The following is an 18,726-nucleotide window of genomic DNA, read 5'->3' as shown; positions in this document are numbered from 1 at the left end:
ATGTTAGCCTTTTTTTCCTTCTAAATTTGCTAATAATTATAAGTAATTATCCTTCTATATGGTTCTCTTTTTTAAAGCTTTCATTTGATCTTACCTAAGGATTCTTGAATGTCAACCAGTGATTTGCAGTTACTTAATTACCTTCTCCTCCCCCATCCTTGTACTTTCCTCTTTCAGGAGTGCCTCTTTAGATGTAGAGCCTATCTACACATTTAGGGCCCACATGTAAGTTCCGTTGAATTTGTGCTTAAATTAACAATCATAGTTATTGTTCACTATTACTTATGAATCCTCAAAGCTTAAAATTTTCTTTCAGTGTTTTATAGTAGAAAAGACATTTGTTAAGTAGTATTTCATTTGATTAATGATTGTACTAGTGAGAATATAATCTGTACTGTTCAAATTTAGGTTTTAAATTTTAAACAGTTTTTAGATACTGCATGAGTTTAGAGATTAGGGGGATACAGATATGTCTTCTTAGACTTTATAAGTAATTTTTTCCCTCTTTTCCTGTAATAGTGGTCCTGTTCTATCATTAGCTATTAGTTCTAATGGAGAACAGTGTTTTAGTGGTGGTATTGATGCAACCATCCAGTGGTGGAATATGCCTAGCCCTAATGTGGATCCATATGATACCTATGGTAAGTGAAAGGCTTAAAACATCTTTTTAAGTGAATGGAACTGACAAAATATTATTATAAGTTGCTTAAGCAAGTATTTGTCTTCTCATTTAGTTTTCATTTACTATTAATTTGCTTTATTAAATGGGGAAAATTAAGCAGTATCATACCATGGAATATTTAAGCCTGTGAATTGGTACTTTATTGTCCAAAAATTAAAATATATATATATTAATTAAAACAATTTTAGTGCTAGTTAACAAGAAGGAAAATAAAATGTAATGAACAATTTTTTAAACTTAAGAAGTAGTTTATATAGTTCAAAAATACTTAGCATGGGGTGCCTGGGTGGCTCAGTGGGTTAAAGCCTCTGCCTTCGGCTCGGGTCATGATCTCAGGGTTCTGGGATCAAGCCCCGCATCAGGCTCTCCGCTTAGCGGGGAGCCTGCTTCCTCCTTTCTCTCTGCCTGCCTCTCTGCCTACTTGTTATTTCTGTCTGTCAAATAAATAAATAAAATATTAAAAACAAAACAAAACAAAAATGCTTAGCAAAAGAAAGTAGAAACAAATAGTGGCACTGTGTAAATCAGTACAACTTTTTAGAGGACAAAAATTTCTTTTTTCTTTTTTTTTTTTTTTAAAGATTTTATTTATTTATCAGAGAGAGAGAGGGGGAGAGAGTGAGCACAGGCAGACAGAATGGCAGGTAGAGGTAGAGGGAGAAGCAGGCTCCCTGCTGAGCAAGGAGCCCGATGTGGGACTCGATCCCAGGACACCAGGATCATGACCTGAGCCGAAGGCAGCCGCTTAACCAACTGAGCCACCCAGGCGTCCCGAGGACAAAAATTTCTTAATTAAGAGAACCCTTTTACCCACAAATTATACTTTAAAAAATTTGTCCCACAGAAATACCTATATCTGTATTCAAATATATTTATAAGGGCATGTTTGTAAGTATAAGAAATTAAAACAAAAAGAATATTTATTAATATGAAAAGGTAGAATGAACAGTGATCTACCTAATGGTTGGTGCATTTAAAAAAAATTTCAGGAGTGGGACACCTGGGTGGCTCAGTCAGTTAAGTATCTGCTTTCCACTCAGGTCATGATCCCAGTGTTCTGGGATTGAGTCCCGCTTCGGGCTCCTTGCTTAGCGGGGAGCCTGCTTCTCCTCTTGCTTGTGCTCGCTCTCAGTCTCTCTCTGATTGACCGATAAATAAATAAATAAATAACTTTTAAAAAATGTACTCTGACTCTAACATTGCTAGACACCAAAAATAAATAAATAAATAGATAGATAAATAGATAAATAAAATCCAGGATCTCTCTGTCCTTTTTATTTAACACACACTTGGTGCCTGAATTTGTCAGGTATGGTGTTAAGCACTATATCAAGAAATAAGAGTTAGTCTAGTGAAAGGACAGACATCAAACAAACAAAGGGGTCCAGTTTATGGCTAGAAATTTTAATAAGCAGTATGAAGATATAGAAATACTACGGAAAATAAAGATTCTTTATCTTTAATACGGAAGATTCTTTTAGATATAGTCCAAAATAGTGACATTTAAGTCACAATCGAAAGGATAAAAGGAAACTTTTAGGGGGCATTTTGGTGGCTCAGCCAGTTGAGCATCCAACTCTTGGTTTTTGGCTCAGGTAATGATCTCAGGGTCATGGGATTGAGCCCTGTGAGATGCCCCACACTTGGCATGAAGTCTGCTTGAGATTAAATAAATAAAGTCTTTTTTTTTTCTTTTTCCTAAAGGAAACTTTCAGTAAAGAGTTTTTAATCCAGAAAATGACCCATAAATGTAGGGTTTATTATTTTTTTTAAAAGATTTTGTTTATTTATTTGACAGAGAGAGATCACAAGTAGGCAGAGAGGCAAGAAGAGAAAGAGAGGAGGAAGCAGGCTCCCTGCTGAGCAGAGAGCCCAATGCGGGGCTCGATCCCGTGACCCTGAGATCATGACCCAAGCCAGAGGCAGAGGCTTAAGCCACTGAGCCACCCAGGTGCCCCTAAATATAGGGTTTGAAAAGGTGACCTGGCTATTGTAAGGAGAATAGATTAGGGGTGGGAGAAATGGAGAAAAGAATACCAAATAATGTCGTAAAGTTATAATGTAGTAGTCTAGTAGACTAGTTGAGAGTTGATGTTTCTCCATGGTTGTAAAGATGGTAAATCACTTCATAGTGGACCTGGGGAAGTAGGGTAGAATAGGAAGAATCTACTGATAAATTGGATTGAGTGGATAAAGTGATGGATAAGTGATTCTTGATTTTGTTTCTTTTTAAAACAGCTTTATTGGGATATAATTCACATGCTAAAATTCATCTTTTTATGTATACAGTTTTTACTATATAGATAGTATATATATAGTTTTTACTATATTCACAGGGTCGTGCATCCATTCCATTACCACTGTCTAATTCAGAACATTTTTATCACTACTGCTTTTTTTTTTGGACACGAACAATTGAGTATATTAAGAACAGGTGTGAGAGGATTAAAGATGGTGAGTTCAGTTTTTAGCCATATTAAGAGATGGCAGTATCAAGTAGCTGATATTAAGATATGGGAATAGATTGTATAACATAGGGAACAGTGTACTGTTTAGGGCATGAAGAGAAGACAGAGACCTGAACAACTCTGATACTGGGAGGGTGACTAGAGCAGGAAAGCCAACAAAGGAAACTGAGAAGGAGTGGCCTTTGAGGAAGGAGGAAGTGAAGGAAAATGTGGGATCATGGAAGTATACCAAAATAAAAAAAACATTTTGAAAAGAAGGAAGCAGTCTGCCCTTTCATATGTTGTTGAGAAGTCCAATAATAGGAGGATAGAAAGGTTCCTTTTTTTATGACAAATAGGTCACCCAGGTCTTAGCCAGAGGTTATATGCTGGGACAAAGACCCTAGGGTGAAGGTACCTGTGGGCAACTTTTTAAGGCACACTCTGGATGCAAAGCAGTGTGATAAAAATAACCAAGAAAATAATCTTCAAAGGAAGAAAAATTTCATTAAACTTTTTGATAAAAGAGAGTTCATCATTGGTGATTTCAGCAAGGGCTGTTTTGGTGTAATAGTGGTATCAGAAAGCATATTACACTGATTAAGAGAGTGAATGAGAGGTTAAAAAAAGCATATTATTCAATATGCTCTTCTGCTGTCTGTTGGAAGGGTGATATAAGATTAATGAAGGTTTTTGTTTAAGTCAGGAGATTCTGGAGCATCTTTGTTTGCTGTGGTAATGATGCTAAGGAGAAGGAGAATTATTGTGTAGTACAGAAACTGTAAACATGAAATAAGTTAGTGAGTTGAATGGAATCCAAAATTTACCTGGTAGAATTAGCCTTTGAGAAGAAGGTGGACAGTTCTTTACTCCTATCTGAAGGCAAGGAGAAGGTGGCTTTAGACACTTAGTAGATTGGATAGAGAAAAGATAAGGGGAGGGGTTTTTATTTCAGTGCTACAGTTTCTCAATGAAGTCCATAGAGATAATCATTCAGGTGGAAGGAAGTTTGGAAACTGAAAATTCCGGAGATGATAAGAAACAGCTGTGGAATGTGGGAGTTTGCTAGAGAAATAGGATTATAGGCCAGATGGTACACAGTGTTATTATTAGCCACCATGTCCATCAGATGATAAATGGGTAAATGAAACATAGTATATTCATACAATGGATATTATACAATAAAAAGAAGTAAAGTACTGAGGCATGTTACATCATGGACAAACCCTGGAAACTCTTTGCTAAGTGCAAGAAGCCCGTCACAAAAGACCGTCTGTATGAAATGTCCTGAACAGACAAACTTAAAAAAACAGAGTAGATTAGTGGTTTTGTAGTGCTACAGAAAAGCAGGAAGGAAGAATTGGGCGGTGGGGGGTGGGAATGGCTAATGAATGATGAAGGTGTCCTAAAATTGATGTGCTGATCATTGTATAACTCTGTTAACATAATAAAAGCCATTGTATTTGGGCGCCTGGGTGGCGCAGTCGTTAAGTGTCTGCCTTCGCCTCAGCTCATAATCCCAGCATGATCCCAGGACCGAGAGATTGAGCTCCATTTTGGGCTCCCAGCTCAGTGGGAAGCCTGCTTCTCCCTCTCCCGCTCCCCCTGGTTGTATTCCCTCTTACTATCTCGCTCGCTCTCTGTGTCAAATAAATAATAAAATAATATACAGACAAAAGGTTGATATCTAGGATCTATAAAGAACTTCTCAAACTCAACACACACAAAACAGATAATCTATCAAAAAATGGGCAGAAGATATGAACAGACACTTCTCCAATGAAGACATACAAATGGCTATCAGACACATGAAAAAATGTTCATCATCACTAGTCATTAGGGAGATTCAAATTAAAACCACATTGAGATACCATCTTACACCAGTTAGAATGGCCAAAATTAGCAAGACAGGAAACAATATGTGTTGGAGAGGATGTGGAGAAAGGGGAACCCTCTTACACTGTTGGTGGGAATGCAAGTTGGTGCAGCCTCTTTGGAGAACAGTGTGGAGATTCCTCAAGAAATTAAAAATAGAGCTTCCCTATGACCCTGCAATTGCACTACTGGTTAGTTACCCCAAAGATACAGGTGTTGTGAAAAGAAAGGCCATCTGTACCCCAGTGTTTATAGCAGCAATGTCCACGGTCACCAAACTGTGGAAAGAACCAAGATGCCTTTCAACGGACAAATGAATAAGGAACATGTGGTCCATATACACTATGGAATATTATGCCTCCATCAGAAAGGATGAATACCCAACTTTTGTAGCAACATGGACGGGACTGGAAGAGATTATGCTGAGTGAATTAAGTCAAGCAGAGAGAGTCAATTATCATACGGTTTCACTTATTTGTGGAGCATAACAAATAACATGGAGGACAAGGGGAGATGGAGAGGGGAAGGAAGTTGAGTGAAATTGGAAGGGGAGGTGAACCATGAGAGATTATGGACTCTGAAAAACAACCTGAGGGTTTTGAAGGGGCAGGGGGTGGGAGGTTGGGGTCACCAGGTGGTGGGTATTAGGGGGCATGTATTGCATGGAGCACTGGGTGTGGTGCAAAAACAATGAATACTGTTCCGCTGAAAAGAAATTTAAAAAACAAAAAGAAAAAGAGAACTCACAGTAAAACAATTAGGTCAAAATCACTATGGGGAAAGAAAAATAATGATAGTGTGTAATTTAAAAAATAATAATAATAAATTTTTTTTAAAAAAATTGTATTATACACTTTTTTTTGGGTTAAAGATTTTCTTTATTTGAGAAAGAGAGAGTGAGTGAGTGGGGAGGGGCCAAGGGAGAAGAACCAGCAGACTCCCTCTGAGTGTGGAACCTGACAAGGGGCTCCACCCCAGGACCCTGAGATGATGACCTAAGCCAAAGCCAGACACTTGATCAACTACCCAGGCACCCCCTTGAATTGTATACTTTAAATTGGTGAATTATATGGTATGGGAATTCTTTGTCATTAAAGCTGTATACTTTAAATTGGTGAATTATATGGTATGGGAATTCTTTGTCATTAAAGCTGTTTTAAAGTGTTCTTTATAGAAAATTCTAAGAATACAGGAAAGTATTGTGGGGAAGATAAAAAATAACCCATAATTCAACAACTTAGAGATGGCCATTGTGTACATTTTGTTACCTTCTTAGGGCTATTAAACATGGTCTTTATACTTACTTATGTGATAAGTTATATTTTTCCAAAACATTTCTTTCCAACTTCTTTTAGCTAATTTTTGTTTGTTTGTTGTTTTTTCCCAGAGCCAAATGTTCTAGCTGGCACTTTAGTTGCACATACAGATGCTGTCTGGGGTCTTGCTTACAGTGGCATAAAAAATCAATTACTGTCTTGTTCAGCAGATGGCACTGTTAGGTTATGGAATCCACAAGAAAAATTGCCATGTATTTGCACTTACAATGGAGACAAGGGTAAGTAAATTTTGCCCTATAAAAAAAAAGCTGTTTTTGTTTTTGTTTTTGTTTTTAACTTGGAAATAGGAATGACAAAGCAAATGATTTACTATTCCTCTGTTACTCTGAGATAATGAAATAATTTTATAAAGCTTTTGGTGATCTTTATACTCCTAGTCATTTTTTATAAACAAGAAAGGAGTTTTGCAAGTATATTCTGTAGTTTGGTGCTTTTTGACCTTTTCCAGGACATGTCCTATTTAAAAAATCTCTCTGTAATAGTGAAATAGTAGACAAATGAGGCTGTTCATAGGAACAACATGAGGGCCTCCACTTTCTGTAGTTGCCTGCCCAGAAAGATTGAAGGGATCACAGTCTTAAGGATATGTAATATGTAAGATCACATTGATGAGAAGTATCATAATCATTGAATTAGCACCCTTAAGTGGGAAGTACAGACTGAATTACAGGTAGAATTTCAGGTGTTTTCCTGTCAAAGGAAGCTGTAAGCAATTTGCTTTTTGATACCATTTACTTATATACATATGTTTGTATACTGGTATTAGACATGTTTTCAAGGCATTTTTAAGTTATTTTAAAAATCAGACCTTTTATTTTTATCAAAAACTGTTTTATCTTAAAGCATTTTAGATAAATAGTATACACTTATTTTGTAGGATCTCTTAGATACCTTAGTGATTCTACTAATTTTTCAATTACCCAAACTTTTGAGGTAAAAATTTATTTAGACATTTATTGCTTACTTCATTTAATTTATTGCTTGACACTCTGGATTTTACCTAGTTGTGCATTAATCTGGCCATTTGAATATTAAAGACAGAAGTTGCTGCTGAGGACATGGTAGGATGGTACTGCATCAGTGAATTCCAGATCCAGGCTTTATTTTCACAGATCCAAAATTCCAACTTGTGTGAGCTACTTGATAAGGCTTATAGGTCTCAAACAGGTGCAGTCTCCCAAGATAGTGATTGAGAATGCTAATTTATCATTTTACATTTAAAAAAATGAAATAACTTCTGTACGTATCTCATAATTTTGAACCCCCTAATTGTAGTTTTCTTACACTGTTAAATAGAGTGTTCTAACAACTAAAAATAATTGAGGGAAAGTTACCTGTTATATCTCACTATCCTAATGTAATTGTTCTCTTTTTCATTATTGACATTATTTCAGGAATACTTGAATTCCTTTTTCTTATTAGTGAAGCAGGGATTTCTAAATTGTTTTTACATGGGATCTCTTTGGGCTTCTTTTCAGAGCATGGAATACCTACATCGGTTGACTTTATAGGCTGTGATCCAGCTCATATGGTGACCTCTTTCAACACTGGTAGTACAATAATTTATGATTTAGAAACATCACAATCATTGGTGATGCTTTCATCACAGATAGATTCTGGTAAGTTTTCATAGGTTTCTTTGAAACCTTAAAAAAGATTATTACAGGGGTGCCTGGGTGGCTTAGTGATTTAAAGCCTCTGCCTTTGGCTAAGGTCATGATCCCAGGGTTCTGGGATCCAGCCCCACATCAGGCTCTCTGCTCAGTGGGAGCCTGCTTCCTCCTCTCTCTCTGCCTGCCTCTCTGCCTGCTTGTGATCTCTGTCTGTCAAATAAATAAATAAAATCTTTTAAAAGATTATTATGCAATAGAGGGTAATCTTTTAAGTTTTATATTTTGACTGTTTGAATTTATGATGGAAAAAGTTTCAGTACATTATAGGTATATTTATTTACATTGTTTTTGCAATTTTCTCAAATTATGCTTAAAAGCTTGGAGAAACATTTAAGGGACAGAGAACGTAAGAGCAATGTAAGTGTGAAAGCACAGGAAATAATTTTAAAGTTTTAATGGAAATACATGTGAAAGAGGAAATAATATAAGCCTGAGGAAAGCATCTTCCATCTTTATTAATTATGTATGAATGGCCAGTGTTGCTAGTGTAGACTGATTTGTGCTTTACAGTTTATTTAAATAGGGCTCCAAATAAGGCCCATGCATTGTAATTGATTGATAATGTGTCTCAGGTATCTTCTTATTTGTAGGTTCCCCCTCCATCTCTTCTTTTTCCCTTGAATTTTTTGATTGAAGAAATTAAATCATTTATCCATCATTTATCAGTCACTTATCAAATTGAATCATTTATCAACCTGTAGTCTCCACAGTGTGGATTTTGCTGCTATCATCCTTGTGGTATCATTTAATGTGCTTTCTCTTTTCATTTTATTTCCTATAAATAGAGGAGGCTTATTCAAATTCAGGTTTAATATTTTTATTTGTCTTCATTATAAAGTTTTTCAGTGTTTTTGGCAAGACTACTTTATAGTAATTTGTGAGCTTTTATCAGAAATAAATATTGTCTGGTTGTTTATATTTTTCTTACGTTTTCAATCTTAATGATCATTGCCTAGGTCCATTAATTCATTAATTCTGTTGAAGAATGATTTTTCTAATTCTTTCCTTCTCCACTTAATATCTAGAATATTTCTGTAAAAAAGGAACACCCCTCATCAATCATTTGATTAACCTGGAGTTAGTGGTTATAAGTGAAGGGGAAGATCAGTTATTGATCCCTTCCCCACTTGATCAGTTTTCAAAGTAATGAGGTGGTTTCCTAGCATTACCCAAAGGTGACTTTTGAGTCTTTTGGGTGTTTTATTACCATTATAATCTATAATCTATAATAAATGTATCTCATGTGTTTCAGTCTGTTGCAGGTGTTACCTTTATCACTCCTCAGATTGTTTCATCTTTAGCCAGTGGGAGCTTATTCAGGTTTTGCTCTTGAGTCCTTTTGACATGACTCTGCTAATCATTGATAACTTTCTTACTTTCTGATATGGCAAGATGTTTTGTGTTCCTCTTGTTCATTTTGTGCCCCAGACTGAAATCTTGTACTTCTCTAAGGAGCCATGGTTTCTTTTAGTGGAAAATGGCATTTATAGACTATAATATAGTTGCAGGGCTTTTGGGTTGGTGCCCTAGATTTTATGGCTCTTGAATTGCTTGTTGGTTTGGGCTTCTTCAGTGGACAGAGCTGGAAATGCATTTTTAAAAAATAAAAAGAACGATAGATTCATACAAATACTTCCCATTCAAATTGAGATTTATGTTTTTGCTTTTTACCTCATCTTAATCATGCTGAAACTCTTGGTTGTCAGCAGAATCATCATCATCATCATCATCTCTTTTTTTATTTATTCCACAGTATAGATAGAGTCATCTCAAAATAATAAAAATGACGCCACCACCAATAGTTTGATACTGATAATAGTTTCATATGAATGGTGCATTCCATTTGGGATGGGACATCTAATTATTCTGCTTTCAAGTCACTTGAAGTGGTTCATTTCTTTGTGTTTATACCTCAGTTGGACATGCAGTTAAACTCATTTGTTTAATTTTACTTTTCCTTTTGTGTGTGTGTGTGTGTGTGTGTGTGTGTATGACTGCCTTTAAAAAATCATTTTATAATTATTTAAACCATTTAAATGGCTTCATGGTCAAATCAAATCTCAAACAAAATTAGTCAAAGAAGTGTCTTTCCTGGCATCTTTTCAACTCTAGTCCCTTTCTCCCTTTCACACAGGTAATGTGTCTAAGTTAAGTGTTCTTGTATGTATGTGGAATGACTGATGTAGTGAAAATCTAATAAGTTTTGATGATATTTTTCCATTAGTTTTGATCCCTTTAGTTTATTCCTCGTCTCTAATAAAAAATTAAGAACTTGGTAGCAGAGAAAGGTTTCGTTCCTAAGAACATGAATTCCTATTCTTTGTGGTTTTTTGTGAGTGTGGGTAGGATGGGGGTTGTTCCTTGCAAACATCTAATTTTCACTTGCAAGCAAATTTATTCATTAAATGCTTGTAATTCATTTATGGACTGTTTGTTTAGAGTAATGATTACTGTGGCTCTTTTAAAATTCTAAGCCACCTATACTGACAGTCTGCATTAAAATATTCCTAATTTTTCCTTGAGTTTAGTGCTGTCCATATTACAGGACATGATAGCTTACACTAACATTTTTTAAGAAACTGTATCTCTCGGGACGCCTGGATGGCTCAGTGGGTTAAAGCCTCTGCCTTTGGCTCAGGTCATGATTCCAGGGTCCTGGGATCGAGCCCCACGTTGGGCTCTCTGTTCAGCAGGGAGCCTGCCTCCCCCTCTCTCTCTGCCTGCCTCTCTGCCTACTTGTGATCTCTGTCAAATAGATAAATAAAATCTTAAAAACAACAACAACAACAACAAAACTATCTCTCCAGAGCTCTAGTTTTAGTTTTCAGATTTTTCTTTTATACAAACGCTTTAGTTTTTTAATGATTCCTATTTCTTGATAAGCTTAAAAAGGCTATCAGCCAGGGTTGCCTGGGTGGCTCAGTCTGTTAAGCATCTGCCTTCAGCTCAGGTCATGATCCCAGGGTCCTGGGATCAAGCCCCATGTTGGGTTCCCTGCTTAGCGGGACTCAGTGAGGAGTCTTCTTCCTCGTCCTTCTTCTCCCTTTGCTCTTCTTCTCCTGCTGGTGTTCTCTCTCTCTCAAATAAAATCTTAAAAAGAAAAAAAAGGGCTGTCATCCAAATTTTAATCGAAAGCTTGAACTTCAGTGCATTTTCTTCCTTTATTTTTCAGGTTTACAATCCAGTAATCACATTAACAGAGTAGTAAGTCATCCCACACTTCCTGTTACAATAACTGCTCATGAAGATAGACACATCAAATTTTTTGACAATAAAACGGGTAAGTAGGTTGTCATATATTCTTCTTAGTCTTAGTAAATTTGAGATGATCAAAAATGGTATTCTTTTTATGTTAGACATGCTGACTTTTTGCCTAAAAAATTGCCAAGTTGAACTATTTCAACTCAGATTTTTGCTTTACTTAATGTAGTACACGTACATGTTAAGTTCTGTCCTTAAGTCTGTATAATACTTTGCCTACCAGTTATGTTTTTCTCCATTTCATGTTAAATATAAACCCGTCCATTTGAAATTTCTTCTTCATATTCTGTTGTGAAAGGTCTCTTTCTGGGGTTTAATATTTCAGATATGCTCTTAGAATTATTCCTCAGGAGATGAAATGATGAAATAGTGGAAATTGTTAATTGTTATTTTCCCTCGATTTCTTATTGTGAGGAAACTTACCAGTTATATAGAAGTCCAATTAAATTTTAATTTGGCCTTAGGGTTGTTTTTTCTTAATGACCTCTGTTTCATCTTTCCTTAGAATACCACATAAAATACTATTGGTGCTCAGTTAGGCTCTTTTGAGAAGCTAAAACCAGGGGTATTGAAGGATTTCCAAGTAAGAAACCTAAAAGTTAATTGCAGCATTATTGCAGGGCAACAGATTGTCAAGCAAGACAACAAAGCAGAACTACAGATTTCTCTTTGATATCTCATTCATTCAAGAAGGCTCCACGCCAAACGTGAGCTTTAAACTCATGACCCTAAGATCAAGAGTCAGATGCTCTGTTGACTGAGCCAGCCAGGTGCCCCTCTACAGATTTCTCTCTGAAGGTTATGTAGGATGTGGTTATAATTATTAATCTTTAGAGTCTTAAACTAAGTCCCCATGTTCAGGTAACACACTAATGGACAGATTCCTTTTAACTCAGTAGAAGTTGAGAAGAGAGTGGATATTTACAGTCTGTATCTCAAAGGAAAGAAGATTCATATTTGTATGAAAATTCTCATTTTAGCACCTTCTCAAAACAATTCTATGAACATTTTTATGAAGCCTCATTGTCTTCCTTTGCTGTAAGCACAGAGATAATTTCCTTTGTATTTCTGAAAAGATTTTTTAGATTAACTATTGGAGATTTACATTTAGGTTTATAAGGGGAGGGTCAGGAATTTTAGTAGTTGTATTAACAGCAAAGTGTGAGTCTCTAGAGCTGTTTTATTGGCAGAAATCAAGAAAATGGTAATAAAATTTTATTTAATAACAAGTAGCATATATATGTATAACATATGTAATATATGTAAGTAGAACAGTCTTACAGATTGTTTAAAAATTCTACCAATTTATTCTTTCTGTTAATTAGCCTAGTTACCTTCTCTGTAATGTAAAGACATAGCAATAGGCTCTTAACAATTGAAACAGTCTTTCTAAATCCATCTCACTTCCCACATAGGTACATACACATAACAACATTGAGTTAAATTAAACTGTAAATTTTAGTCAGGTATACTGTTTCCAAAGAAACCTATCCCTGAAAATTGGTAATTCATTTAAATGTGATAAACTAGAATATTTTCGTAGCTGGTCTAGTGTTGACAGCTAAGTTTTTAATAGAGTATTATTTTGTCAAGTGACTGTTGTATTTATTGAATTTTTTAATCTGAAAAATAGAAATTGATACTGTGGATGAATTCAATGAATTCTAAGATTTTAACAAAAAGATTATATTTAGCTTTTGTATTCTGCATGGCACTGGCTGCTGTCATGTATAAGATGTGGTTTCTCTTCTCTGCGAGTTTATCATTGTTTTGGGAAAATATGACACGTGTCTCTGTGTGTGTGCATGTGCACTCCTATTGCAGTAAGATGAGTCATGCTAGATAAAGGAGTCTTCATAGTGAGGGTTTGATCTTTTCCTTGAAGAAATGGTAAGTTTTATTGTTTGTGTGTGTGTGTGCTTGTTTTTAAGTGAAGAAGGTAGTGGGAAACTCCAGTGGGCCTATTTTGAGTACAGGCAGCATAGTGGTAGGAACGTGGGCTGGAACAAAAGTATTTTATAGGTAAAGCTAAAGAGGTAAGTTTGAAGAAGGGAAACAAAAACCTTTGAGGAGAACTTCTCAGCACCAGGCTAAGAATAATGGATTTTTGTTTATGCTGTATACTATGAAAACCACTTAAGATATTTGAGCAGGGGTTTATAAAATTGGTTTAAAAAGATTATTTAAATTGTATTACCTGGTAGATCTTTGACTTTAAAGAATTTGTAATTTCAGTTTCTACTGTTTGTTCTGGAGAGATATTAAGGGCTCATGATTTTTTTAAATTTTGGTAGAGGTACAAATTTGAGTTGCATGTACCGTGCCTGAGAAACTTAGCTAGTGATGGTGAGGTATACAAGTGAGGGATATGGAAGAGTTGGAGATGGAAGATCCTGAATTTGTTGTGGACTCATTCATTTGGCACACTTTATTGTCCACCATATCCCTGACATAGTTTTCAACTGTTACATTCAGTTTCCTGAATAGAACAGACAAAATGTCTGGTCCTCTTATGTCTGGTCTGCATTTTTAAAAAAAATATCTATTTTGTCTCCCATTTCATAGAGTCTCACAATATTGATTACCCAAGTCAGAGGGCTTAAGGTGTCAGAGAGGCAAGCACAGACTGCGTGTATTCTCTGTTTCTCTCCGTTATAGGAAGCGTTAACTTTGGTCAGTGAAGAGAGGTAGTAACAGAAACATGGGGCAAAAGTGAAATTGGCTAAATGGGAGAAGCCACAAGTATATGTTGCTAAAGACAGAGTCCTAACTCTCAGGAAGTGTCAGAAGTTTTGTGACTTCTGTGGTCACCAGTGGAAGCCCAACATCCAACTTAGTTCAGCATTCTACTTCTTTATTCCTGTGTAATCTGAAGGAGTCATTTAAATTTTAAAGTGACCTTCTGACTGTGTGGAGAGGAAGGGTTGACTATCAATTGACTTAGCATGTCATAGGGTTAATTTAGTGCCCAGACAGGAGAACTGGAGGCAAACTGGACAAACTATAGTAAGTACCCTTGAAGAAGTGAGTAAATCTGCTTTTTGGATGAAAGAATTCTTTGGTTTAAGACATGTTACATGCATACTACATCTCATTCTCAGGAGAGAAGTTGGAACTAGATTTGTGAATTAAGAGTTACCATCATAGATAATGACATTTTAAAGGAAGCTAATGATGCTTGGTATTTTTTTTTTTAAGATTTTATTTATTTATTTGACAGAGATCACAAGTAGGCAGAGACAGAGAGGCAAGCAGAGAGAGAGAGGAGGAAGCAGGCTCCCTGCTGAGCAGAGAGCCCGATGTGGGACTCGATCCCAGGACCCTGAGATCATGACCTGAGCCAAAGGCAGCGGCTTAACCCACTGAGCCACCCAGGCACCCTGATGCTTGGTATTTAACCTCTGATGATTTGAGATTATTGTCCTGGATACCAACTATTCATGCTTGGATTTTTTATAGGAATGTTGGGAGGAATGGATTCTAAATTTTCTTTTTTTTAAGATTTTATTTATTTATTTGACAGAGATCACAAGTAGGCAGAGAGAGAGGGAAGCAGGCTCCCTGCTGAGCAGAGAACCCAATGTGGGGGTCCATCCCAGGACCCTGGGACCATGACCTGAGCTGAAGGCAGAGGCTTTAACCCACTGAGCCACCCAGGCATCCCAGATTCTAGATTTCTGATGAGTTATGTTAGATTACGCATTTAAAGATAGTATGTTGAATGATTCTTTTGTTCTTCAAGGTAGCAAAGAAGAATCTCAAATTATTCTGTTAGTATTAGTGAGAAACAGACATATGTGTTTTTGAAATGATGAGAGACTAATTCTGTACTTAACTGATGACATTAGTATTGCCAGAAAGTGAGAGGACCTTTTATGTTTACAGAGTAACTTTTGCACATTTGATTATGTTGTGGTTTTATAAGCAGGCTAGGAGCTGTAGCAAACAATGAAAGTAGATCTAGTTCATGTCCCATTGTGGAATGTCATCAGGGGACCAAAAACGTGGCACATGATTCTAACTAGAATTCTGAAGAAGACCTCTCATTAGGAGCAACACAGACATTTGAGTAATAAAGACTCATTGCTGAATGAAAGGGGAGGTAATTTTAGAAATACCAGTATTTGCTATTTTATTCCCTTCTTGGATGAATCAGTTTATGATACTGCTTTTCATCCACCAAAGGCATATATTGCCAGTGCAGAGGCCGATCCTCTTGTCCCCGAGGTATTTATGCAACATAACTTTGTACTTATAACTTTTTTAACTTGCCATTAAATCCCATTTTCCAGAATATTGTTTTTGCTACTGTCTGGGGAAATCTAGAATAATTTCTCTAATTTACTCTCACCCCTCCTCCCTTTCTTATTTCTGATTTATAAAATGATTGACATTTCAAAGGATAAATGAATCTGATAATAGAATCTTTAGTTAGGAATATATCCTCTAGTGATTTATTTATTAGTAACCCTGTATATGAAATAACCTTTACATCTCTTAATGAGAGAGATTTTTTTCTATATTTAGTTTAATTCCACTTTATATGATCTTGAGCCTTTGATGCAACCATATAGTCATTATGTTTTCCACTGCCTACCAGGTACTGTCAGATGCGTGTCACACAGATGTCTTTAGGAATAACTGGGAAAGTTCTGCATTAGATTTCAAATTCTCTTTTAAAAAGTTATTACAGGCATATCTCTGTGGTTCAGTTTCATACCACTTCAGTAAAGCTCATTTGTCATTAAAGTATGTCAAATGAATTTTGGTTTCCCAGTGTATATAAAAGTCGTGTTTATACCATACTGTTGTCTACTAAGGGTGCAATAGCATTGTGTCTAAAAAACCCAAATGTATGTACCTTAATTAACGAATGTTTATTGCAAAAAAATTGCTAACTGTTGCTTAGCTTTCACCAATTTGGAGGCACTCATCACAGATCACCATGACAAATAAAATAATAATGAAAAGGTTTTCAATATTGAAGAATTACCAAAATGTGATGGAGACACAAAGTGAGCAAATGCTGTTGGAAAATGGTGCCAGTAGATTTGTTCAACACAAGGTTGCCACAGATCTTCATTTTGTAAAAACAAAAACAAAAACCCAAAAACCTGTAGTATCTTTGAAGCACAATAAAGTGTAAGGTATACCTATGGGTACTGGGTGAACCTTGAAAACTGTGACCAAAAAAAAAAAAAAAAGTGACAGAAGGCAGACACAAAAAGCCACATGATATTGTATGATTTCAACTGTTTGAAGCATCCAGAATAGGCCAAATCATAGTGAGAGAAAGCAGATTAGTGGTAACCAGGGACTTGGGGGAAGGGAGCTTTAGGGAGTGACTGCTTAATGGGTACGGGTTTCCTTTTGCAGTGAGGAAAATGTTCTGAACTGGATAATGGTGATGGTTGCATATCATTGCGAATGTTCTAAAAGCCACTGAATGATACCTTCCCAAATGGTTAAAATGGTAAATTTTATGTTACATGTATTTTACCACAGTAAAAAATATATTGCTATAGTGATTGTCTCTTTTATGTTGATGCTATATTATGGTTTCTGATCTCACAAGTTAGTAACTCTTTGTGAAAATTTTATCTTCTGTGTTATGTTTTATTTAGGTAAAATGATCCATTCTATGGTAGCTCATTTGGATGCTGTTACAAGTCTAGCAGTAGATCCTAATGGAATCTACCTGATGTCTGGAAGTAAGTCTGAACTTCCTGTACTGCCACAAGCTTTATAAAAGAATTGTTACTCAATAATGTACTTTATTTGTTCTTTTATTACAGGCCATGACTGTTCTATTAGATTGTGGAATTTGGACAGCAAGACATGTGTGCAAGAAATAACAGCACATAGGAAGAAATTAGATGAATCGATTTATGATGTTGCTTTCCATCCATCAAAAGCATATATTGCCAGTGCAGGGGCTGATGCCCTTGCTAAAGTATTTGTGTGAATCAACAAAAACTCACATCTAACAAATTTGCTTGGACAAAAAGAGGGTCTGCATCACTGCCATCTGAAAGGTTACTGATATGACACTACATGTGATCTGCTTGGTGAAAGCTATTCAAGGCAGGCATAAATTGATGGAAATCACATCTTAATGTCAGGCTCATTAATTTAATTGTAATTACTGTATCTTGTGGGACAAATAAAAAGGACTCCATTATTTGTGGCCTGTACTGGATATGAACTGAGCGTATGTCTGTTTTTTAGGTATCTTTAAGCCAATGTGGAGTCTGATCTTACAAAAGACTTTTATTTTGGACTCTGTGTGCTGCCTTAGGGTTAGGAATGTGGTGCTCTTGTTGGGGGGAAAGTGAGCTCCAAGAGTAGCTTTTTTTCATCTCTTAGTGATTTTTCTGTTTATCAGTTGAATGCCACAGATTCCCTTTTAAACTTATTTTGCTTTAAAAAAAAAAAAAAAGAAAATTTAACTTAAAATATTTTAGCATTAGTTGCACAAAATGTTTGGATAAAATTCTAGTTTTTATAAGTCTTTTTATATATTTAGCCTGTCACAACAGTGCTCAAGATTGTATTGAAGTTTTTCTGCATTATACAACCCTAAAACACAGAGATCTCACTGACCCACTGCCGTGTAACCACACATTTTCCTTCTTTTGCCTAATACAGCTCAGCTAAGTCCTTCCATAAAGATGCTAAATCACCTTCATCATCACATAATTGTCTTCATATACCAAGGACTATTAAGTGTATTAAAATGAAACAGTGGGGTTTAATACTCCAAATGAACTCTTTAAAAAGAAAAAAAAAAAACTAATCTTGGCATCCTATCACTATGTGATATTTTGTACATCTTACTGTATTTACAAGTTTATTTATCAAGGATTATCCATCTTGCTAATAGCCTATTATTTATTTCACTTTTTGTTGATCTTTATATCCTTTTATTAATGTGCTAAAGGAACCTGTATATCTATTTTGGAACTCTTTGAATAGTCTAAAATAGACTAAAAATTGAATATTTTATAGTTTAAGTTACAAACCAATGTGATTTCCCCCATATGCATATCTTGGTTTACCATGATTCCAATCAAAAACTATCTTGTTTAAAAATACTTGGAGTAAAATTTTATTTGCATTACAAATAGGATACAAAAATAGTTGAATCAGGATACAGAAATCTGCTGTGTTTGGATTAGTTATCCCTGTTTTATTTTTTCAGATGTGCTTAATTTTATGGTGTAACTAAAGATTTTGTTTGTGTAATGCATGATTAAGACAATAAAGTATTTTTTCTAGTCTTCCAAAAACTTTTCTGATCAGTTTGCGAGTTTTGATGAGTTTTGTAAGGTTTTTGTTTTACAAACTATGAATCAGCAAATTTTTAAGATTGTACCACATAGCAAACGTACATCTGTTGAAAAATAATGTATATAAAATGCATATAATAAATATTAAATTGTGTACCTGTA

At 35.5% G+C, this 18,726-nt stretch overlaps 1 protein-coding gene across 3 annotated transcripts in view; it reads left to right on the top strand.

Moving 5' to 3' along the window:
* The window catches only part of STRN3 (striatin 3), a 117,544-nt gene extending 98,818 nt beyond the window's left edge, over positions 1 to 18,726 (top strand). For all 3 annotated transcript variants that reach the window (XM_059181849.1, XM_059181847.1, XM_059181848.1), the window contains 7 exons: positions 178 to 225; positions 520 to 641; positions 6,392 to 6,559; positions 7,820 to 7,960; positions 11,187 to 11,294; positions 16,900 to 16,986; positions 17,071 to 18,726. In XM_059181849.1, coding sequence (XP_059037832.1) covers positions 178 to 225; positions 520 to 641; positions 6,392 to 6,559; positions 7,820 to 7,960; positions 11,187 to 11,294; positions 16,900 to 16,986; positions 17,071 to 17,240 — 844 coding nt within the window. In that variant the 3' untranslated portion in view covers positions 17,241 to 18,726. The remainder of the gene's footprint in view (positions 1 to 177; positions 226 to 519; positions 642 to 6,391; positions 6,560 to 7,819; positions 7,961 to 11,186; positions 11,295 to 16,899; positions 16,987 to 17,070) is intronic.

This window comes from Mustela lutreola, chromosome 7 (genome assembly GCF_030435805.1).
Source record: "Mustela lutreola isolate mMusLut2 chromosome 7, mMusLut2.pri, whole genome shotgun sequence".
Taxonomy (NCBI): domain Eukaryota; kingdom Metazoa; phylum Chordata; class Mammalia; order Carnivora; family Mustelidae; genus Mustela; species Mustela lutreola.
Note: the sequence above shows the minus strand (reverse complement) of the source record. Positions and strands in the feature narration are given on the sequence as shown.